Source organism: Aythya ferina (assembly GCF_964211825.1).
Source record: "Aythya ferina genome assembly, chromosome: 3".
NCBI classification, from domain to species: Eukaryota; Metazoa; Chordata; class Aves; order Anseriformes; family Anatidae; genus Aythya; species Aythya ferina.
Window position 1 is genome coordinate 34233722 of NC_140298.1, and position 25127 is coordinate 34258848.

The 25127-nt window shown below is 40.9% G+C and overlaps 1 protein-coding gene and 2 long non-coding RNA genes across 3 annotated transcripts in view; 1 reads left to right on the forward strand and 2 right to left on the reverse strand.

Moving 5' to 3' along the window:
* The window catches only part of ZFAND3 (zinc finger AN1-type containing 3), a 133283-nt gene extending 120593 nt beyond the window's left edge, over positions 1 to 12690 (forward strand). The window contains exon 7 of the mRNA XM_084515049.1: positions 9875 to 12690. Within this exon, the coding sequence (XP_084371175.1) occupies positions 9875 to 10029 (155 nt within the window). The 3' untranslated portion in view covers positions 10030 to 12690. The remainder of the gene's footprint in view (positions 1 to 9874) is intronic.
* LOC311434848 lies at positions 1754 to 8916 on the reverse strand. The gene is made up of 3 exons (XR_014691769.1): positions 8375 to 8916; positions 2727 to 2937; positions 1754 to 1931 (listed from the first exon to the last, which is right to left on the reverse strand). It is a non-coding gene; the product is annotated as an uncharacterized lncRNA (long non-coding RNA).
* Positions 12691 to 16769: 4079 nt separating the features above from the next.
* Positions 16770 to 23643, reverse strand: LOC311434726. The gene is made up of 2 exons (XR_014691678.1): positions 23231 to 23643; positions 16770 to 17321 (listed from the first exon to the last, which is right to left on the reverse strand). It is a non-coding gene; the product is annotated as an uncharacterized lncRNA (long non-coding RNA).
* Between the last annotated feature and the right edge of the window lie 1484 nt (positions 23644 to 25127).

A 25127-nucleotide genomic window follows, 5' to 3' on the forward strand; every position in this document is an offset into this window, starting at 1 on the left:
GACTAATTTGTGGTTTGTTTCCCATAAAGTCGTTGCATACAAACACTGACAATTGTGCATCCTTTTCTGAGAGGGAACAGAGAGAAAGGAAAATACAGAAAAAAGGCCACAGTAGTACAGGGTGCACATGCTGCATAGTGCAGATGGCTAGAATGACAAATTCATTTATACAGAAAAAATGAAAGAAAGTAAAGAGAAGCTAACAATTCATGTCAGGTCGCTGCATTAATGTCTACACAGGTATCAATGCACCATGTCCCTTTGTATGTGAACAGTGATCATGAGGGAAGCTACTCATAGGAACAAAATTGCAAACTTGATAAGTCATTTGAAGAAAGTAGTTCAAAGGAAAGCTGACCTTCAGGTGATGAGGGACTAAACCTGTTGGAAACACATTTATCTTGCACAAGAGAAAAACTAAAACCAAACCAACATTGCATCTGTTACAAAACATCTTGCATCCTAAGCCATCTCCTGACTTAAGTCTGCTGGGGTTCTACAGATAATTTGCCACTTGCCAACATTTGAAAAATATATGTATATTTTGTTAGCAATGCAAATAATTTAGGTGGCATTTACTCATTAATGTTTTCAAAGGAGATCGACCATCACAAGAAAACATTATGAATGTAAAAATCTGAAGGGAAAGAAACAATGCTTTGTTTTTGTTTGTTTGTTCATTGTAAATATTTGTAACATTTTCTTTCCTATTTCAAAAGCTTGTCTCATATACATATATACCTATACTTGTATACATACATGTACACCCAAAAAGCATAGTTAACAGGTATAAAAAAGAGAGTTCTGGTTTGTTAATATGCTTATTTTTACACATCCTTATTTGTATTTCATATCTGTATAAATATACAGCAGCTTGGTAGGCTTCTTTTTCTTGCCACTGTTTAAAAGTGTTACTTCACTTCTGTTCACTCAGCGGAGAGGTAAGAGGGAGATAGGAACAGACAGGCTCCTATCAAGCACTGAGCATTTCTGTTAGCTATCAGAAACAAAACGCATTCACGCAGAAGAGATTTTACCATTTTAACAGATACTGTGGCAGCGAGTCTCACTGTGATTCAGTAACAAAACAGGTGGAAGAAAAACAGCTGCAGATTCTTAACTTGTATAACAGGGCTGCTTGTTCATAAACACAGGAGATGAGGCACTTGTTTGGATTGTGCCAGAATAAATTTGGAATGATTTGATTTACTCAGTTAATTTAGAAATTATCTTCAAAAGGACAGGAAGAAAGAAACAAACTTGAATAGATAAGCAAAAAGAAAAAAATGCTCTGACAATTGCTCGATCTCTGTACAAAATAGTCCAACATGTATTGAAAATAATGCTTCTCTTAAAAGTTACTAAAATACTAAATTATGGTTCCATTACTCTGGAACCTTTTTGTATGCAGAAGAATTTGCAATGGTACTGGTAAATTCACTTTCCAGATGGGTAAGGTTTATCTGGTACAAGCCAAAATGTCTTCAGGACATGATTATATATTGCTATAACAGATGTATAGTACTTCCATGGATTAAAATTAAATACACGCATTGCTTCTGGAGGTTGAGTCAACCCGCTCATTAATAAGTACTGAAGGAAAAATAAATCTTATTAGTAACTGGCGACATGCTATAATTCTGCCTTTGCTGACAAGCCTTGCTGCTGTGACTTGAGATGTGCCATATTCAGCTGACTGATGTTGGCTGGGCACCTCAGCGGTTTGCTCCCAGAATAGTACTTCTGTTTCAGCCACTCCAGGAATGCCTAGCATCTTAGCTTACATTGCTGCAAGCATTTTAAGAGTTTGAATTCAACCTCAAAGGAATTTTTTCTTTTGTTTTATTTTATGAAGATAAATACTGAAAAGATGGGGACTAGGAACTGTTAACTCGTATTGGTCTCTCGCAGTAACACGTGTTCTGAAAATCCTAGAAATGAACGGTGAAAAGCAGTTAATTTGCTGGCGTGTCGTGGGTCCCAAAGATGGGACTCAGAAAAATGCTGTAGTGTCTTTGTTTCAGAAAAGCTGTCCGCAGATTTAGAAGTGCAAAGGGACTTCATGATCTGCTTGTAGTTAGGAATCAAAAGATCCCATTTGAAAAGGTCCTGGTATATTCCCCCTGTTTGTTCAGCTAGTGGGGGTTGTATTGCAGCAGGTACTGATCTTGATTTCTTCCACTGCGCTACCTAAAGATCTGCAACAGGCAACTCCTTTGATTTAGTAACGCACATTGAACCTGCTGGTTACCTTCCTACAGTCCCGATCAATAAATGTAATTGAAATGGGTCAGTTGATCTCTTAAGTCTTCCTTATATAAAACAAGTTAGCAGGTTCCTTGTTTTCTTTAAAAAAAAAAAAAAAAAAGTTTTATTTTGCTACTGATGTAGTAAGTCCTTCAGCATATAACCTTTAGGGAGTTTTTGCAGAGATGGTACAATCGTGAGGAAAAAATAAGAGTTTTGTTAATGTTAGGTCTCTGCTGTCAGTACCCATACTGCGGTAAGAAAAGAAAGAAGCTATGCATAAAGTAAAAGATGATACATTTTTTTAATTGTCTTTTATACCCAAGAGATACGTGGCCTAGTGAACCTGAACATAAAAATCTAGCTGAGACTACCTTATTTCTAATTCAATCTTTTTCAGTAGCTTTAGGGAAGTAATTGGCTCAGTCTCTAGTTGTTTTTTTCTTATCAGAAAAAAAATGAAGATAAAAGCCACTTACCTGCCAGATGTTAAGGGAATTGGTTTTTGAAGGTTAAAATGCTCTACCTTTTCTAAACAAAGCTCTTCCTTTACACTGATGGTATTTATCCAGCATCTCACAGGCAGGTGTAGCTGCACCAGGACCGTGCACTTAGAAAGCTGCTGGTGGTTGGCAGGAGTCCGCAGCAGCCTCTTCTCGGAAGGAAGGATATGGCCTAGAAAGCATCTCCCTGAAAGTGAATCAAACGTGCTCTGTCTGTGTGCTAACAATAGCTACACGCTTAACATGAAATGAAAAGGTTCACCTACAGAGCTGCTCGCAGCCATTAAGTGTTCCTGACTTTTTGAAGTCTTGCCCAAATATGTGAATAAATGGGGCATGGGGCATCCTGCCATATTCTGAACAAGCAGGAGGGCAGGGATTGTTGTGTAAGCCTTAAAAAAAAAAAAAAAAAAAAAAAGAGAGAGAGAGAGACGCAGAGGGGTGGAAATGTGCATCGTTAAGTCTTTGTATTCCTTTATGGTATAAATACATCTTCTGAATGGAGCCCTGTTTTTCTCTGAGAGGAATTACTTGTGATACAGATTGCAAGAGGGTACAGGAATAAAGACTTAGATGGAGCAGAAGGGGTAATCTAAGAGACACTGGAAGTAAGGTGTAAGTAGGGGATAAAGACCTAAAATAAATTTAATCTAGGTTTAAAAAAAATAAATAAAATAAAATAGAACTGCTCCTCTCCTTCTCTCTAGTGATTTGGCCAACAAGTGGAGCTGTCAGCCTGTGGATCAATATGGTGCAACCTCTAGAAAGCTATTACAACCCAAGGCATAAATAATATAAGTCAGGAAGTATACTGAAAGTCAAACCCAGTACCGTATTCAGCACATAATGGTTTGAAGTCAAAATGTGTGAAGGATCGGGAAGAAGTGTTAGAATTAATGCAACACGTACAGTATGTTACTATAGAGCCTTTCATTATTTAATCCAGTTCTTTATTAGAAGCTGTATCTTTCTTGCAGTTTCATTGGTCCAAACAAAATGATACACATGCATTATTAAATCACTCAGTATTGTTTGCTATTTTAATTAAATTACTGGATACACTTTGGCTCTTAATTAAATCCTTAGCTTCTGGGATGAGCATATTAGCTCCAGTGGGCTTGGTGTACAGAGACTTCTAGAATTATTAATACCAATCTATCTCTTGAAAAAGTCCAACCCTATACACAAGGCCCTTTTACAATGTCAGGGCAGCATCCACCTGCCCTTTTTCAAGAGATATTAGAGGCACTTTTTTAGGATTTCACATTACTCTAAAATGTAAATATTCTGCCTAGGAAACAGATACTTGCATATATGCTCGTATAGGCTATGGAAATAATATATGATAATAAAAAAATAATAAAATATATAACATTTGCAATAGTGTTACCTCTTTATATCTCAGTTTTATTGGGTGTCTAGTCTTAGACACCGAGATGCCTTTTTGGCACAACTCTGCTTTCCTACTATGTGTCTCCCAACCTCCATTCTGTTCTTTGGGTTCATTCTCCCACATCCTACAGGATATAACCTTACAAACCTGGGAATGATAGGCAAGGTGTGGTGTTGCTTCAGTTTGTTCCTGGGCTTACAAACTTAGCAGTCAATGTTCCTTTTATTAATATAGTGGTAATATTAAGTCCTCCAGAATGTATTACTTTCAAGATCATGTGATTATTCAAAAAAGGAAATTCTTTAAAGCTACATAACATGTAACTTTTTTAATTTTGTACAAAACTCTCCCCCGCTCCCCTAAGTTATTTGTACAGTAGTGTTACCTGTCGGGTACTGCTGTTGGGGGCAAAGTGTTTGATTTAAAAATTGTCTTGTTAAATTAAACCAGTTTTTAGCTTCAGTGCTTTAACAACTGCATAAGTCTCTTGAAAAATAATAATTTATATCAAGTTGAAAAAGGATAGATTTCTCTCCCACCCTTTTTAAAATAGCTTTTTTGCTGGTATCACTTCCAACAAATTAAGCTAACCTTCCAGTTGGAAGGGACAGGGGAGATGCATAAACATTGTTTCGGGGATAATTACACTCTTTGGGGAAGTGATGTCCAATTACCGTGAGCAGTGCTGCAGCAGCATGTGTCACTGCATGAGCTAATCTTCTCTGTTGGTTAATCTGTGTGATTTTGCTGTTTTGCCTAATATCCCGTAGATATGTTTACCTTTTAAAGATATGTTAAAATCTATTCTTGTACTTTGTGTGGTACACAGACTCTATGTAGAAACCTGTATATAGGCTCACATGTACCATATTAGATGATACATCTTCAGCAGAGAATTTTTGCAGCGCCCTCATCTCTTAAGGCTACAAGGTGCTTTTAAGTTATGTTTGAAACTCTGTTGATTGGAATTTCAAATCAGCAAGAAAGGTAAAATTTCTTAGGAAGCACATGAAGAAGCCAAAGCATACAGCGTACAATTCTGTACAGGAGTAAGCCTTTGCCATTATTGAGGATACTTTTGAAGAATCTCTGTATAGATCTACACAAATTGTTTATTAAATGAAATTTGGAAATGGCCTAAGCTGCAAATTCTGGTGGTTTTGAGAGTTTGACCGGGGAATGAAATTTATAAATGCTGCCAGCATGCAGGTAAGATGGTTTTAAAGTTTTAGTAACTCTGGTGTTGTGTGGTAGTATTGACCTTCTTTTCCTTTACCTGCCATTGGTAGCTTCTTCAAACAAATTGGAAAGGGATTGGTATGGTATGTAAGAGAGTCTTCAAATGCAATGAAAGTAAATGTCTAGCTTGAACAATTAAGAAGATTGATAGTTGGTGGTAATCAGAGATTTCATATTTTCATGCCAGCAGTTATATTTTTGTATCTGAATGGCTTGTATCTTTCTAGAAATGCAGAAATATACCTGTACATAAGTGGGGTTCGGTTTTCGTCAGTAAATGGATCTGCCATATTAAGTATATGACACGTACTGTATGGAAAAGTCTAAATATGCTCTTTATTCTTACAACAGTAAGAATGTGAGGCAGTTATTAAAGGGTAATTGTGGGAGCACGTAACTACTTCTTAGGTAATATACAGCACGATCTTTCAAATAGGGACACCGTTAAATGTGTTTAAGCCACTTTGTAAATATGTAAGCTTCGTAAATATTTAATAATCTTACTTGGCATTTCCACCACTTCTCAAAACATGCTCACAAATAAGAAATCAGTTTTCTTTTAGCATCTTGCTGAACGTTTCATCAGTAAGATCAAGACCAGAATCTTGGTGGGGGTGGGAAGAGTTTCCTTTCTATTATGTTGCTATTCGAGTAACAGGGATCATTAGATTTTCCTGTATGTTCTGTAACAGTATGGTGTTCTGCAGCTGTGTGTTAGAAGAGACCAGGACATCACGCCTGGCCAAGTATCTCCACTTGAGTGTTCCCACCATGTGCTGTGCCTCTCTGGTGGTTTACGGTAGTCTGCTTAATGGGCATTTGTGCCATGGTCCAGAGAGTCTGACCACATTTTGTTGAGTTTACAAAGAGAAAAATTTAAAAAAAAAAAAAAAAAAAAAGAAAAACAGGGACCCCCTCCAGAATTACAATTTGGTTTTGTGTTGTGGATTATCATGCCATTTTGTTTAATTGTTTCTGATGCTTCATGTATTTTGCTGATATTTTAACAGTTTCCTACTTTCAGAATTTGAAGGCAAAGTTATGAATTGAATTCAGGTTTCAGTTTAAATATTTTTCTTACTATCAATCCATATTCTAGTCTTGTCAGTGCTCTTGAATGTAAGAACGAGGAAAATGCAGTCTGGTTTTGGTATCACCCCTACCCAACAAATTAGGTTTGTTGTACTCTGGCAATCTTAGACTTCTTTGACTGATGTTTTTTTGCATGTCCTATGCAAAAGATTCACCTACAGGGTTACAAGTAAGGCAGAGCTGATGCGCTCATGGCTTTAGCCATTGATGCTCTGGTGATGAAATGGAAGTGAATTTTTGATGATCAATCATGAAGTAGTTTCCAAGGTACCTAAAGGAACTTAAAGGTTTTGGTGCACTAAATAATGTTTTCCCAAGATGTTTGCATTAGTGGCCTGAGGTGTAGATGATTCATAGTCTACTTCTAACATCAGAAAACAATTGCAATTCTGTGAGATGTATTATTGCATTTACTAGATTGACATCTTCTGTGGTTGAAGTGAGAGTCTAGCATATTTTGGTTGATGACTACGGTAAACTAACTTTAGTTGGAAGATTGATTCCCTTTTCCAGTGCTCTTTTCCCTAGCAGAAAGTTATTTATTTTGCCTCTTAGCTATGGTGTGGTGAAAGAAGCATTTCTGCAATAAAATCCTTTAGGAGAAACAGCCCATATTTGATATCTTCCAATAATGAACTTAACAGTAAATATACTGCAAGAGCTCATTAATCTAACTCTCCTTTATAACCATAAAAAGCAGACTTCTCAGGACACAAAGTTTCATCTCTAAATCTGGGTTGGTTTTAAGGATCAAAACAGAAGCAAATATATTGACCACCTGTCCCAGTGCACATGAGTTAATAATTTAACTGTTGTAAAAGCTGATGGTCCTGAGACTAGACAAGGCATTAGTGCACATGCAGACTGCAGAATGTCCACCCTGATGTCTAGACGAGAGAAGAAGCCAGGAATGAATAGAGCAGTTATAACTTAATTGAAGAAATCCGCTCTAAACTAATGAAAAAATGTTCCAAACTACTGTTACTCAACTAGCTACCATGTAGCACTATTCAAATCCTCTAAATTCTAAATAAAACTTAATAAATAAATAAATAAAAGTTCCAATCTTCAAAGTCACTTAGGCATTTGGTATAATGGGACTAAAGATCTGAAGTCTGGTTTAGAAATGAGGCTTTAGAAGATCCCTATTGCTATTTTGAAAAGAATAAACTCCTTCATTAAGAACAGCTAATATATGCAAACCTGTCCTTAGTGATGTTGAAAATGCTTGGGTACTCTTTCATTTATTAGGTATTATCAGTTCTAGTTAGCTATTCATATTTAAATAGATACATGAATAGCAGGTTTAGATCATTTAGTTGCTGCAATTAGAAATATTTTTCCCTCAGACTGTAAATTAGCAGGATCAAAAACGAAAATCGCCTGTCATTCTTTGGGCAGTTATTGAAATTCTGTTCAGGAATAAGGAAATATTTGATGAACAGAAGAAATAAATAGCATGTTTCATCTGGAATGAATATAGTATACTGTACGGCTTTTCCTGTATGAGAACAGGTACTCTAAGAAGAACTGAAAGGTGTTTGATAAAGATATGACAAAGTAGAGAATAGATAATATTTTCTTGGGGGAAGCAAAGTAGAAGGAACATCGTGAAGCTACTGTCGTCTAAAAAGGGCCAGGAGGCTTTGTAGAAGGTGAGGAGATAGTGCAGCGGAAAGGCTGTGTTCAAAATTGATAAATCATCTTCTAAATGTATTTCCTTAATAGATTTGTTGAACTTGTCAAAAGGGTCTTACTGAAGCTGTGCAGGGGGTTGTGTATATATTCGGTATCTCCTTTAAATCACACTAAATAGCATTTCTACATGTGCTTGTTAACCAAGTGGAGAGGATCTGTAAAATAAATAAATAAATTATCAGGATTTGAAACCAGCCTTTACCTATTGGGGACTGAAATGACTTCAGCCCGATCCTTATCTGCAGGATTTCTTGCATCTGCTTCTGTCACATCCACTGCAGATAAGGTGATGGACTTAATCAATTTTTGAGCTGATCTAGTTGGGTGTTGATGTGTTCTTGTGCCTACAGTGGACACTGGTTCAGTAATTTGAAATCTTATTTCAAAAGTAATGAAGGGAAGCCTTCAGTTCTTGCTTTCTGTAAGAGAGAATTGAGTGAAAATGCCTATTCAGCATTGAAACCAGAGTCTGAGGACATTTTCATTTTGACAATCAAACCTTGAATTTCTGGCACCTCACGGAAGATATTCATCACGTTTCAGTGTGGTATGACCAGATTGAGATTGAAGTAGAGGCAATGATGACAAGGAGAGAGTGTTATCTCAATTCAGTCTGCATCACATCTGTATTCCTGAACTTGCATGTACCGATACAGAAAACTTGTCTTTTTTACTTTGTTTCTAGAACTGGGTTTCAAAATCAGATAATAGACATGTATTTTTGTAGCTGGTGCTATTGAAACAAAGAGCAAAGATGAATCAATTTTTCTTCAGTTGTTTTTTTTTTTTTGAACATAATTCTGTGTGTGATACTTTGTCCTTTTCCATTTTCATAACAATGGTATTAACATAAAGGTAACCTGTTGTTCTCTCATACAATTGATGTTTTGTAGTTCAGGAGCTTGAAATATTTTGCATACGCGTGTATACAACAAACACAGCTATATGCATATACTCTGTCATTCACTCATTTTTATTCTTTTCCATCTCTCAAATGTCATCACTTTGTGGCTTTAATGTCTTTTGAGCATTCAAGGAGAGGCAGTAATGTAAAGCATTCAGTGGGAGGCAGTGTGATGTTCTTTGCACCCATTATTCAGGCAAGCTATTGCAGCATAGGCAATAGCATACCTCATTTCATGTACAGTGGGCTACATAAACCCTCTGGCTGTGTAAGTCTTCTCGCTACTTTATCATCCTAATACTACTTATCACATTCATCTTAGAGGTAAGGAATTTGAGACAATTTCTGTACTGCTCTAAAGTCAAAAAGCTGATTTTCTTTGTAGACTAGAAGGAGGTGGCTGCTGGAGATGACCTCCTGGATAACTAGGCAATGTTGACTAGCATTAGACAGAGAGACAGTAACCTACATCTTCTCAGCTACAGAGCAAGATGATGTGGCATGACGTGTCCCTGTGTCAAATGCCTGAGGACTTCCTCTTAAATATAAGAGGATGGCAAAAAAACACATTAGTGTGACTTGGGCTTTGGATTGTGTTGATAAATATGCAAGAAAATGCAGTAAATAATTAGATATTTATTAATGCCGTGTCAGGAAAGTAAGTAAAAACTTGATTTTTGAGAACCGAGTGATGCCTCGGTAGGCAGTACCTCCCTTCTGATTCAGGTAAGATCCTGCCACTTTCTTCAAGTCCTTAACTTTGTGTTTTGTTTTTTTTCTTTCCCCTTTCCATGGTAGGTTATGTGTTCTGTATGTTACATCGCCTGCCTGAACAACATGACTGCACATTTGACCACATGGGACGTGGGCGTGAGGAAGCCATTATGAAAATGGTGAAACTGGATCGGAAAGTAGGAAGATCTTGCCAACGCATCGGCGAAGGATGTTCCTGAGTGCAAGACTGCAACCAAATGCTGTTCTCTTAGTTCACTAATGTTAGCCTTATTTAGGACAAAGTCAGCCAGACACCTTGTACTAGGCAAGTTTCAGACTACAGCCAATCAGTTTCCTTTCTTTAGCCAACCGTCCTGGTACTGTAGTTTAGGGGATGATGGTGGTTGAAATTGATTTCTGGCTGGTTACTAAGGTGCCTGCTAGCCACCGTATAAAATTAAAACATGAAGAAATATTATTTTTTGAGCATGGCTAGTGGATTTAAACAAAACGAGAAAAATCCAAAGGCTTCTGTTATTGCTGGAGTCACTGTAAAAGCCTTACGCTGGAAACATTCCAGCTGCAGAGTTAAAACAAATAGTTGTGTAGAAGCTGGTGTAAAAGTTTGCTATGCACATGGCTTTCAGACAAACTGTTTAATGTGCAGCCTTTCACCTCTTCACTTCTAGTTAATCCTGAGGAGGTGAAATACTACTAAGAGCAGCAACTGCTGCTGCTTAAGCCCAGAAGACCTGACTGGTCACTCGTGCCTTCATCGCGTGTGGCTTTTGAGTTAGGCAGTGTCACCAGCATCAGGGATTCTGTTGGGGTAGGAACATCTTTCTGGTTCTTCCCAGGAAGCCAAAAAGAAAGGGGGACAGAGATTCTTATGAAAAATTTTTATATCTATCTTACTATAAGGAACCTATCAGGGTTTTTTTGTTTTATGTTTTTTTTTCTTCTCGGTTAAATTATGATCTCACTTTAAAGCCAACTCCATCCCAGAGCAGTAAATGGTGCATACATTTTACATGGCATCCACAGAGATTCTGAGTCGTGTGAAGATTGCACATACATTGAGCAGTGCAGCCGTTCCCACCGGCCGAAACCTGATTGGCTCTCGTTTGCCTTTTGCTAAGTGCAGGTATCTGATAATTGATCAAATAAGGCTAATTCACAGCACAGTAGCCATGGCTGGATTCTACAGACTGACTTTCTGTAGCTAGACTTATATATTGGGGAAAAAAAAAAAGGACATTTTGTAGCAAACGGAATTCAGTAACAGTATTGGGGAACAACCGGTGAAACACCCTGTGTCAGATTGAGTTTGTATTCCTCGCTTCCAGAGTGTCAATGAGATAATCAAATGGGCTTCGTCAGCCCTGTTTCTATGCAGCTGAACGCTCTCATGAAAATCTCTGCCCGCATCTATTGCAAAGCAAGTATAGCAAGTGAACGTGAGAAGCATTACGTGGAGTAGGATGTTTTGGCTCTGTTTAGACCTATGGTTCCGTATTACGGTATGTCGCATTGAGCTGAGCTGAGCTGAACTGAATTGCACCGGTCTCGTCAGTTTGTGAACAAAAAAAAAAGCAAAAATAATATTCAGCATGTCTCCTGCTGCACACAGGGTTACACAAGTAAAAAGGATTTGTACTCACGTGGCCCAGCTAAATCCCGAGTGAATTTCCCAGTCCATTGGTAAGGTATTAACAATCAGGTAAATGTGTAAGAAAACCTGAGGGAGGAAAAGATTTTGTCTCATCTTGAATACTGGGCAGACAGAAAACATCAGAGAGGTGCAGTAACAAGTCACTTGAAAAACCCCAGTGTTTTGGGAGAAGGTTTGTATGAGTCATCCTCCATTCTACTTGTCGCAGGTAACTAACTCCTTATCGGCCAAATCATATTATTACACTGGTAGAAGCATTTAACAAGGAGAACTAATTCCAAAACCAACAACGAACAACAACAACAACCCACATCTCCACACACATTCAGCATCTGACTGTATTAGCATAAATTAACCACGAATCAGAAGTGTCCCATCAGTAGAAAACACAAGCTATCCAAAAGGCAAGAGTTTTTTTAATTATTATTATTATTATTGTTGTTATTCAAGAATATGAAACCAGCAGCAAAATCGTCTGTAATGTGTTGCATTTTCAGGAAATGGTCCTGTTGAAAGGGACTGTCCAAGGATATTATTTACATTTGCCATGAAGAATTTATAAAAGCATGGATTTCAGCTGCTGCTGTGAAACGCACTTTCTTTTCCTACAAAACCCTACTCATAACATTTGATGGGCATTCTGATTGATACACGAGACTTTTCTGCATTAATACTGAAGATGCTATTTTGTTCCTCCTTAATATTCTCTTTAAGCTTGTTACAAGTGCACAGATGGTTTCAAGGTGGCTCTTGTGAGAACACTACTTAAAAGTTCATGTGAATTATGGACAATGTTCACTTTAAACAAACAAGTTGGGGACGGGGTTGTTCCTTTGCAGTATCTGTTCTGTGAAGTTTGTTAAACGTAAAGAAAGCTTAAGTTCTTGTATCTTAAAAGAAGATCTTATTTAACCCTTTTGTGTTCTAGATTTACTTACACATGTAGCCTAGAGCTCAGTTTTAGTTTAACATTGTGAAAATATTAAAAGAATCTTGTAACTTTATTCTTTTTCCTCCTGCTAAAAAATTAAACCAATCAGATTAAAGTTTGAATTCCTTTCTGCCTATTCCAACAGGTCTTGCTATTTTGCACCATTTCTGCTGCAAGCTCATGTAATAAATACGAATGGGGAAAATGCCAATGTTAGACCAATGACTTAGAGCTGAATTTACAGTTGGTAGAAAATGAACAGGATTTTCTGCCGGATTAAAAGGGGAGGATGGCGTTTTTGCTGCGTTCAAGTTTATTGATTTATTTTGTAAGCAAATCTGGCTAAATCTACTGTAGCCTGAGTATTGGTCAGCTTAATCATGAGGTTAGATACAGCAATCAAATGAACAAGTTGTTCTTATCAAGTCAAATCTATACAGTGCACTGTGTGATTGGCATGGAAGTTTTAAAACGTCCTACATGTTCTTTCATACATTTTGGCAACTTCTGCACCTACAGTAGCAGTATTCCAAATCGTAGTGGGCTGTATTCACAGTGGGTAACTAGAGGAGTAGCAATAGTTTCTTAATCATTTAGAAGCTAGACGCTCAAAGGTAATAACAACTGAATGTATTAAAGAAGAAAGAACAGCAAGGTCATTATTTACAGCAACTTTTAAAATTGTTTGGAATTGAAATTCTTCCTCATTTATGAAACATGTACCCCCCTTATTTCCTCTCAAATTAATATGGTACTTTCAGTTATAAATTTGTGTGTGATTCTTGAACATGGCTGGGAGATAGAAAAGGTAAGTTGTGTAAGACAGCTCTACATGTTTTGTCAAGTTCCCAACCTGTAGCTGGCTGCAAGCCAAGGCTTTGAGGAAAAGTAAGAATTGTCCATTGAGTTTGCTACACTGGAGTTTGTCTTTGGTTGCACCTGGTTTCTGTTTTGAAGCAGTTCAGTGTCTTGAGTGAGAGGTGATGTAACTGAAATGCGAGAACGGGAGCTCCTCTGCAGTAATGCACAGGCAACACCCTGACGGAGCCCTGGTGCAATTGTAGCAGTCCCAAAGTAACTTTAACTGCTTTTTTTCTACTTCATGGAACGTGATTAATAGGTTCAAACCTTGAATTTTGCATGACTGCCTTCTTTTGGAACATCTGTAATCCACTGGCCTCTCGAATACACCATCCTGTTTATATTTAACTTTGTGCTCATTGTGTTCATGCTGCAATCAATGCAGTTCCTTCTGTGACTGTGCTACAGCTTGTGTGTAAGTCTCTGAAGGGTAAAGGCACGTTTTTTAATCTTACGCTGACTCTTTCAGTGCAGAGACCCACCAAGGAAGAAAACTGATATTAATGGTGTCACTAAAAATACAGGTTTTACAACAGCCTTAAAAAATGCATCAGTGGGATAATCAGCAGCACCCATGCTCGTAGTGATGCGTACGCAGTTAAGTGCCCAGACAAATGAATTGACATTTTCTTTGTCGTATTGTAGTTACTGCAATTGTCAGTCATCAGTGGAACAGCAAAGAGAAAGTCTAATTGAAGTAATTCCTTAATGTCACAATGAGATTACAGCCAATTTGTGCTGGAAATAATTTTGTATGCTCCTGGGTACTTTAAAACCTAGAAAACAAATGGAACTGTTTTAGGCAATGCTACTTAAAAAGATCTGTATTTATTGGCACCAGATGTTTATTTCATCACTCAAATACCTGGTTCTAATTCTGCTCACAAAATAAAAGTAATGTAAGCATTGAGCAGTGGTTCAACATGAAAGCTGACATGGCAGGAGCTGCTGTATAAAGATACAGTTTTAGTGCAACCAGGTCACAAACTTACAGGTGAGTGAGAGTATGTGTCTGTTTACATTTTATTGCAAAGGAGCACACTGGAAAAAAACAGTGTTTAGATTAAAATACTCAAAAATATTCACAAGGCATGTTTTACATGCTGGACTTGTGCAACAATAGGTTTTATAGCTCACTATTAGCAGCTTTTCCAGGAAAGCAAACATTAATGATGCTGGAAAGAGCCACTCTTAAATAACAGGTCTCAAAGACAGCAGTTACGAGGACATACTTTTCTGTCTCTCCTACTCTTTATTTACTTTTCACTGAGGCGTTCAGCATGTGCAGCTGGTCATTTGGAAGTAGTCGTGCTTGAAAGTTGCTCTTCCTGGATTCTCGGCTTTGGTCCTTTTGCAAGCCCCTGTGCAGTACTTCAAGCAGATTGAAATCTGGATGATGGGTTGTAAAAGTAGTGAAGTACATGAGGAGGTTTTCACAGTGACAGGCGATTTTGTCTCCATTAAGTTTCAGTTAATTGATGTGACTGACTTGTTAGGATGTCAGGTTTCTTCAAACCATCCTTTGAAGGGGGTAGGACACAACCACAGCTCACGTGCTACTTCTGTTTTATTGCTCGCATCCACTTTCCTGTAAACTCTGCGTGTCTCACCTTCCAGGCCGAAGCTGAGTCAGGAGGAAAGAAGGCACAAAAGGAGGAGGCAGAGGCTGCTAAGCGACCGGTGCTTACTGATCACATCCACCTGCCTCTTAAGTCAGCTCAGATCATAAAATGGTGAAGAGACAAATAATTACTTGCCAAACTGTACTAACTGTCTTGAGTTGGTACTGCAGTACACTGTTTTGCTTCCTCTTTGTGAATATATCACGTTAGAGTTCAATTCCACAACATATGTTATATGCAAAGAAATGAAACAGGACTGTCATAATTAGAAAACATTTTTGATGGATTATTTAGTTAAACTATGTATTTTGCTACAGGACCTTCCTATTTTGCAATATGCTGCTATTTTCTGTGAAAGAAAACAAGCAGAGCTTTGTAAGACTAACAGTAAACAATTTCAATACGTGCTGCTGAAGCATTCAGAAAAGATTACTGAAATTACAAATAGTTTTCAAAAATGACTGCATCCTCTAGCAAGGGTTTTGTTCTGCAGCTAGTAGCACGTGTTAATGGCAAGGGTTTAACCAAAAGCAGACGGTTCCTTCTGCTAGGGTTGTGCAAAGCTAACAACATGCAATAGGATGCTTTGTGTTAATAGCTTGTGGCACAGTACAGTGACTGTAAGTAATGAGAATAAAATTATAGAGACCTACTCCAGTCTGTTGGCTCTCCCTTTAAGCAAGAGGACAGAAGCTGGTGCCCACAGTTTCCTGCTTGCTCAGTCCATTTTATTCTCTTCTGAGTTGCAGATGCCTCCTTCCTTCTCTCTTCCAGCTCTGCTCAGGGAGGATGGGAGACCACAGTCTAACTAGAGTACTAAGTACTTCAACGATTAAAAAGAAAAGAATTGACATCTCTGAAACTGAAGTGTTGAAGAGAAGCCATCCTCTGTATCTGAGATGCAGCACCAGAAGGACATCTCTTCTGGGTGCTCAGAACACTTGGCAGTGTTCTTTTTTCATTTCTCTTAACGTGTTCAGGGTCTGTTTGAAGTAAAGTAGCAATCTTTTTTTTTTTTTTTTTTTTTAAAAAAAAGGCATGTCATTGTATCATCTTTTGAAAGGAAGTTCTGCATGATCAGCACTTCTGCATTAAGAAAACCAACTGAGAGATTCATTGTTAACTCCTGAAGTGCTTGGTCTCAGCTTTACTTTTCAAAGAAGCAAAGACAAGTTCATTCTTAACTCCAGCAATAGCTTGGTTTTTAGTTATATATATATATATTTTTCTTATGTAAATTATATGACACTTACTTTACACTCCTAGAAGCTGTCAGTAGATCTGTTTCTGGAGACCTGCTAGGACATACTGCAGTCAGCAGCATGAGCTGAAGGCTATGAGCTCCAGGAACAAGCTAAATTTTAAGTTAGCCTCTGTTGGCTGGCACCACTGGTCTTGTCTACATTAATGTTTTAAAATGATGAGTAGCTAAAAATGTTTAAGTCACGCTCCTTTGGATAGTCTGCCCTGTGCTCAACCACCTGAGGTTCCCCCTTCATTACCCTCCACCCTAAATAGATTTAGGTACTCATCGGTGAAGCAGCAATTAGTTACAGAAGTCTATAGCTGTCTTCGAGTCACACCGCTCACCCATTGTTTTCTCTTTCTGACTGTTTGGCCTCAGGCCTTGCCAGAAGTCATAGTTCCAAGCAGGTATTTCCATACACCAGCACGCGCGCACACAAATCTGCTGGCAAGTCAAATTATGTTTCTGGGCTAAAACACCCACGCACGTATAATCAGTCCTTCTGGGCCAACGTAGCAGGTCCCAGTGTCTGAATTTGCCTGCGTAGTAGTAGCTGGCATTCCAGCATTATCACTTACTGTAGCCTCAGCCCTGGAAGCACTGTTACGCTCATTTGCAGTGCCATTAAAAATCCACCAACCCCAAACAGCTGAGAAGGCTGAGGGGATGCCAAGAGCTGCAGAAGTGGGCACGCTGCTGGGTTACAGGCATTACTCAGGGGTTTGTCTCATGCTGTTCCTGGCACTAGGGGCACAGGCCGCTGTGACAGGAGGGTGTGTAGGGGGGCTGAGAGTGTGCACATGTAGGTATAGGATTAGACCGGTGCTGCTGACCTTATTCCAGCTGCTACCTCAACAGCCACGCTTCACCTCTGTTTGAGGCAGCCACTCCTGCGAAATTCAGCCCGTAGTGGGAGCAGGGAAATACCTGCTCTTTGACACTTGGTTCCAGGTACTCCATCAGCCTCTGTTCTGGCACCCACCCAGGTCCTCATTTCTCTGCTCCCTGGCTTCTGTGTTCACCGTGATTTCCACAGACGTGCTGCAGCCTCCCTTTGCAGACTCTCCCTCATCAACTGCAACGCTCAGCCGTGTCCCCCAAACTGCTATATTCAAAGAGTCCACGTGAAGACAACATAACAGTAGAGATGATCGCTTCTGGAGGTATCAAGGCATGTATTGCCAGGAAGCTGTTGCTGGCTGTAATGAAAATGTTTTTAAGCATTAAGTGAGTGCTGCTGTTTACTATACAAAATTCCTAGAGCTGTCTCTTAACACTGTAAAGCTGAGTTGTGTTTCAAATGTGTATTTCCAGTTCCTCAGTGCTCTTAACTTTCTCTGTGGGCTTTGTCAATACAAGGACTCTGGAGGCTAGCTTGGTGCTACAGCCACAGCAGACACGCAAGTGGTGTTTCAGAGTTACCTCCGCAGGTACTGACAGCCCATCCAGCCCAAGCCTCCAAGCATCTTTTTTGTCATTTTGTTCTGCCTGTTGTTATCCCAACGTTGTTATTCTGCAGACAAAACATAAAGCTTGCACTCATTTTCCAAGCAACACTCCAGGTCTATCAGGCAGATATAGAATTACAGCCACGTGGTTGATACCGTGGGTTTGTTTGGTTTCTTTACATCAAGCTTCCCAAAAACAATTCCCGGCTGCCACAGCTACTGGAACAGGCTGACTTGATTGATGTAGAAACCACGGGGCACGCGGACCACGTCCAAAGCATTATGTAAATCAGAACCAGCTCCTTGCCTGTGCCCATCTCAGCCTGGTGATGAAGGCAAAGCCAATCACGCTGCCTCAGCTGCGTCCACGCACGAACTGCCCTAGCCCCATAGCTGCAGCAGAGCTCTGCGCTCTTCACCCCAGGCTCTGCAAGACCTCAGGACTCACCAAACTGAGCAGCCAGGCATTCCTGAAGTGATCAAGTTGTGTATCGTACCTGCTCTTTCTAACCACGTTTGTCGTGCAAAACAATAAAATTGTTTATAAAGAGACACGATGTATTAAAGCCGGTGCTGGTCTGTGCTTGGATGGCTTGTTCCTACCAGCCTTTGCCCCTAGCAGGAAGGCAGGGAGGAGAGGAGCAGCCTGTGGCACCCACACCGCTCACGGGGATGGAAACAGCTGCATGCAGCCCACAGGGCAGGGAGGTTAAGGCAGCACCGGCAGCCCGACCCTTGTTGTCCTTATTTTTATGGCTTTCTTGCTGTAATTCTAATTAAAAAAAAGTTTGAGAGGGCTTAACCGTGAGCTACTGAGCTACTGTTTGTGGGTACTGCCTAACACCATCACCAGATAACTGCTGCTCCAGAGCCTACGAGAAGATGGAAGAATTAGCCCTAGAATGGCTAATTTTTACTCTCTGTTTTTAAAGCACATAAATAAGCGTTTGGGACTAGGACACTCCCAGGACAGGCTCACTCACATACCCAAGCATTACTTATCTCAGAGATGACAGGCTGTGCAACCTTCACCTGCAGACAGCTCAGCAATTTGTTCGTGTAACTCAGCAAGGATAGAGAAGTGGTACTCGGCTCTGAAGTATCCATTTATCCCCAGCTCATTTAAGTGTGGAAGCCACCTCTGATAAGGAGGCAGAGTCCAAGCTCCCCACACACAAGAACCATGCTCCACTAGTGCATTTGTGCACACTGAATGTGGCAAACCAGAAAAGAGCTGGCATCCCCAGTGGGATCAGCACACAGGTTGTACCCCCTTGCAACATCATCCCCCCAGGCAAGTGGCAGCTGAGCACAGCCAAAGGGGATGTGTGACTTGGAGGGGAATATCCTCTTGGTATGTAATGAGGGCAACATTTGGCTGCTTTTTAGGGTTAGCACTCACCAGCCCCCCTTGGAAACCAGGCTGTGGGCAGAACTTGATTCCAGGAGCTGATGATGCCCACCTCATCACCGTGGGCACAGAGCTTGCAGAATCAGCAGATCTCTCTGCCACGTTGCATTCTGTGTGCTCAGGACGAGCCCTGGGCCCCGTTATTTCACAGGTCACACCTGGCCAGTCCAAGCACAGGATGGTGCTGTGCAGTGCCTGATGTAGGGCCCGACACAGGACACAATTTAACTGCTCCGGGCTGAGCTAACGCTTTGGCTCAGTACCCAATTTTCACAAGACATGGAAAACAGACGTGTAAGATTAGTAAAAGGACGCAACGCTAGCCAGGGTGACTGTGCACTACACCAACTTCTTACAATTTAAGTTTCCTAAGCCTAGCTGAAGTTCCATTCTCTTTCTCGCACTAAGATGCTGTTCGATTTCATTTGGGATGTTGCAGATGTGGCTGTTTCCTCCTGAGGCATTTGCCCTTTGGGAAGGGGATCAGAGCATGCAATCCTATTTGTAAAGCACCAAAATACACGTAAAAAGTGTTAAATACAGACTATTGAGAGGTCATCTGTCAGTGTTAACTTCAGAATTTCATAAAGAACCTTTTCTGTCAGAAATAAGCTGCCCGCACATAGGAGAAAGGGTCACACATTTATTTTACCCAGTATAAGTAAAGCCAGTATGTGGCTCCTGGAAGGGAACATGAACAAAGTAAACCCAGGAGCTGAAGGTCAGGGTTTAAAGGAATTTCCTTTCATTTAAGTTTTAGCAGCCTTGAAAGCAGAAATTCTCCTCCAGCTCCCATGGCTACCTCCTCCCCAGGCCAGGTCCTTGGCAGCGGCCCGGTTTCACGTCTATATTTATCTAGTGATTGATGGATGTTTATCGAGCTGCAGCATTTAGGGCTGAGAAGTGAAGCTGAGAAGTAAAGGATGTATCAAAGGAGTACGAAGACCTAGGTATCTGGCTGAAATGAAACTTGCTTCCAGATAAATCAGCAGCTCCTACTTTCTGACCATTATGATTCCTTCCCTTTCCATTGGTATTTTAAAAAACCTCTCTGGAAATGCTGCAACATCAGGGAAACTGCACAAAGGCTTGTAAATTTCTGGGCTGCTAGCGAAAGCTTCAAGAAAAACGCCCCACCACTGCTTTCAAATGAGCACAACAGGTACACCAAGAAGCTCCCAATCTATGAACCAAAACACGTTCTAGTTTGTCAGGCTCTAAAATAAGCCTAAAGAGAGAAAAAACAGAGCAGTCAATATCAAAGCCACCAAAAGCTGAGGTTTTCCACTCATCGCTTTGTCCTTGTGGAAAAAGAGAGGAACTCTGCCTCTTCTGCTGGAAACTCCCCTTCCGTGTCTCTGCTCTCTTCCCTCCACAAGGTTTTCCTAACTGCTAACAGCTATTTTATTTTATTTTTTCCTCTGAGGGAAGTACAAGGTTCTTCTCCTTCCCCAGGGCTTCACCTGAGCGCAGCTACAGCAGGATAAGTGGGCAGCTCTCCACTGCTGCTCCTCTGCTACAGCACACAGTGCTTAAAACAAACCGGACAGAGCAAGCAGCTATTCCCTGGGTTACACAGAGCCATCCAGCTGGTGCCATTCGCATGTAACAAAGAAACAAAGAATTGTCCTAGCACAGCTCAGCTGATGGGCCCCAATTCTGCAGTACTACAGCACATCCAGGACAATGAATTTCCTTCATCCAAGGGTAAGCAAAAAACAAATTGAACAGAAGACCTGGGAATGAGAGCCAGCTAAGTCTAATTCAAAGGGTGTTAAACTTTCATTTTTGTTGCAGATTTGATGCACCCACAATGGCTCTGTGAGATGCCTCTGTGGTGTCTCTGTGCACCCACGATGGTTTCTCCTGCCATGGGATGTAAGCAGGACACGGCCAGACAGGAATCAGAGGGAGATGATTTGTGCCACAGCTCCAGGGGGGTTGTTTCATTTTAAAATGAGATGTGTGAACCTGTAATCAAAATGTTTTTGATTTACTCCCTTTGTAGTGCTTCCCTTCCCAGTTACCAGCTCGCTTCATACCTGTAAGCTTTGCAAACGCTCACGAGTGCTGGATGAAATGGCTGCGCCAGCAGCTGTGGGGCCGCTCGCTGCTCACGGACACATCCAATTAGTTAGCACGGGGCTGGCCTCAGCGCCTAATTTGTTTGATCTCTGCCTCCTCCGATACATGGCTGCTGAGATCAGAATGCCAGCAACAGGCTCAACAAGCCAATCAATGATGCCAGGCACTGAACCCTGCAGGTGAAGCTGTAAGAAATGCCTTTTGAACCGCAAAAATAGATTTCTGGGGGTAATCACAGCTGTGCTGCACCCCTCTACCTCCACCTCTCCACCAACCAAAGATTGGGCGAGGCTGCTTTTCTCTCATTTGGGATCATTTCACTGACTTTACCAAACAGGCCCCCAGCCTCCTGCATTATCTTCGTGATCATTGTGTATTTTGAGAGGAAAGTAACACAGGTCCTTTGGTCCAGCACATCTGTAGAAATGCAGACTCAGACTGCGTATCAGTGGGAAAATAACAAAGCCATTTGGCAGGGGACCTAAATTCCACATTTAGGTGCCATGAGAGTCTCAAGATCCCCATTCAAATACCAGGAGTCAACCTCAAAGTGCAGAAACCTCCCCTTGCAATGCATGGACAGCCTTGCTTGGACCAGAGATCACACCAAGTGTGAAGGCGCTTCATAATCAGCTGTTGCAGAGAAATTAATGCAGCTAGCACATATTTCTCAGTGGTAGCTGAGCTGTCCTACACTGTTTATGCCATTTTTCCCTCCCTGTTCCAAGTGCATAATAGTATTTTACCCTCAGTAATACAAAGGGAAGGTCAGATTAATTAATATTGAAAGAAAAAAAAAAGTTTTATCTTGTGTAGGAGGAGAGCAAGGACTGCACAGATTAGGTAGCCCATTATGTTCTTTTTTATCTTAGCTTTTAAGAGGCAGAAAAACACTGAAATGTCATCAGAAGCATTGGGGATGAGTCTGTACAAACACACCAAGTCGAAATGCAACCAAGAAGCATAGAAACCCCATAAAAAACCTTGGTACCCAACAACACCAGGCATCAGTACATCTCATTATCAAAACGCTACAAAAATCAACACGTTCACCCCACTGCTGAAAATTTACATAGCCTGCCCACGAAGAATTTGCTGTCACAGAAAGAAAAATGTGACCACAAGGATCCCTTTCCTCCTGCTGAGTTTCCTACACTTAGGTAAACAAAGTCCAACCATCTTCACCCAGAAAGCCCCTCGATGTGTGGATTAAAGACAGATTAATCGCTACCCTCCCTCCATCCAGACCATGACTGTGAGTGATTGAGCTACCAGGGCACACAGCAGATCACAGCTCGTCAGCTGAGCACAGTAGCCAAGGCCATGTGTGCTTTTAGCCCATCACAAGTGCAAAATAAGACCATTTTCATGTTGGTTTAAGCAAAAACCTTGTGCTCTAAGTTACCATTTATCACCAGCGCCTCAGTAACACTTCAGATGCATTCCCCTCATCTTGCAAATATAGTCCTTCACACGCTGTGCCTCAAACACTTGTTACCATACTAACATAGATTTAGGGAGGCAGCACTGAAGTTGTTTACATGGAAATCTGAAGAGTTTGAGCAGAATAAGAATCCCAGTGCCTTGGGATGTTTAAACTGCAGCACAGACTGGATGCAGTGTTCACGCCATGCGTGATTGATGGCAATTCCAGCAGGACAATGTCCCCTGCTATCACACCAAGGTAATGAGTCAGTCCTTGAAGAGAGAGGAATGCCACCTCCTCTGCCAGTGACAGCAACAAAAAAAAACACCTCGCAGCACCTAAGAACTGACCGAGCCTGAACCTGTGTTCCCTCACAGAAATTAGGAGAATCGCAGCCTACAGCAGCCTGCCAGCAGGCCAATAAAGTGCTGCTCTGTGTCTGTTTGTTTGTTTTTCCCCAACCTGTCTGCCTTTGAGCTGGATGCTCAGCTTCAGTGACACCTTCAGGGAGAGCAGCAGCTACGAAGTATTGCACGGATTACTGCAACAGGCTAGGACCAAACCTGCATCAGAGCTACACGGGTGTTACAGCCCAGCGCAGAGGCGTGGGCTGGGATAGATAAACAAGACATGCAAAAGAAACACACCAAAGGAAGAGCATACAGTCTAGGCCTGCACAGAGATCTCTGCGGGTTTGTTCTGCTGGGTGGAGGGCAGCAGAAGCAGCATGACACATACCTCAGAAACATCCAGGATCCAGGAGTCCTGACCTGCTTACGGGCAGAGGCTGTCGTGAGGGCTTTGTTCCGGACACAGATGCTTGTAGTCTGCAGACAGCTGCACTTTCAACATTACAGGCTTCTGCTCATCTGTGCTGTCACATCAGGGATGACCTGGGCCTGTCCATGCTGCCAAAAGGAGCCAGGTATTAGAGGCACTCTACTCTAAAGGCAGACCACTGTCTAGACTTGCACAACGAAGCAAATTCTGCCTCTGCTTTACTAAGAACAGCCAGAAGACTGGAGGAACAATGAGAAAAAGAGGTGAGATCACGAGCTGAAATGAGATAATGGGGGTCTACTCCAACGTAAGCTGCATAGGGGTGTCACCCACACTCCGCTCTTGCAGGTGTGCTCATCAGCTGGGGGCAATTGGAGGTGCAGTTGCTGCCCTTTATGAGGTTAGAGCACGACATGCACATGTGCATCTCAGGAATGGAGCTGATTTCAGAGTAAAGCAAACAGTTTTGCTGTAGATATGCCTTAGCCTTTGCATTAGTACAAAGAATGAAAGGGTAAGCCTGAACAAGAAGGCTTATAGATCACCACACAGCCTAAATTTGCCAGACACTGCTTCCTAAAACTGCCTCTTCAGTTGCTGAATCACCAGAGCTGCTCTCTCCACACCTGCTGCAATTTAGTGTCTGACCACAGGTGACTGGGCTGTATGCAATATTCTGTATGTGTCAATGTAGTCTCAGCGCTTCCCTTCTTCTGCTGAAAAATCCTTTACGTCTGGGAAAAAAGGACACCACAAAGCAGCTTTAAACAGGAATACAATGTTGAGATCGTCCCACAGCCCAGATACTGCAAGCTGCCCTAATACCCGCTATCCACATTCAGTTTGTTGGCCATTCTCTTAGGGCAAGGAGCTGGCTACTCTGTGCTCCTCTTTTCCTCAACCCTCTGCTTCCATTTTCATTGCTACCACACAGAAAGCAATGGCCTTCACTCCTTCACAGCTCAGTTACCTCCACCCTACAATTTTTTCCTCCTAATATTGAGGCAAACCTTATCACTCCTCAAGCCAAACGTGCCTTAGGCAGACATTTCCTCAGATCTTACCTTCACTGCACTGCCCAGAAGATGCAGGACAACAGCAGGACAGACCATGCTGTTCCAACACTGGGCAATTTCTTTTTTTTTTTTTTTTAATTTTCTTTTCCTTCTCCTGTTCTTGTGTTCCTCCAGTCTCTTGTATCCCACTCCTATTTTTCTCTCTTTATAATTGTTCAAAGGTCTTTGGGATGGGGCTTAGCTTTTCATTATGTACACAGTAAAGTCTTCAATCTGATGCGATGATACAAATTAATAACAATAGCTACAGAACGGTGGTAATACCCTCCAGTTGTGATGGGCATGCTGGAAAGATTACTTGATGTTTATAAAGCTCTTTGAGACTCTTGGATGAAAGTCAAGCTAGTGATGCACAGGATTTATTATTCTATTCAGCACTTCAGTATCCAAGGCTAGCATCTATTCTAGTTGAAAAAGATTTTTACTGTATTGTAAAATGGAAACAAAATGAAATATATACAGCGCCTGGTGCTTTATATATAAGGCACAGGCAGCACGGAAACAGAATCTCATTATTGAAATGGATGTAGCTGAAGCTGTTACGCGCAGTAGGTAAAAGACCAGATTCAATGACCTCTTATTCCATTTAATCAAAATTGTTAGTATATGGTTTTCCAATGGCCAGCACAAAAAAGTGTGTGTTTTTTTTTTTTTCCCCTCTTCATCAGGTATTTCAACAGTTTGTAATAAGCCTTTGTAGCTGCTTATGATGTGAATCTTAGGCAGACTTGACCAGTGGTGAAATGAAAATAAAGTGGATGTGTGTCTAACAAACAAAA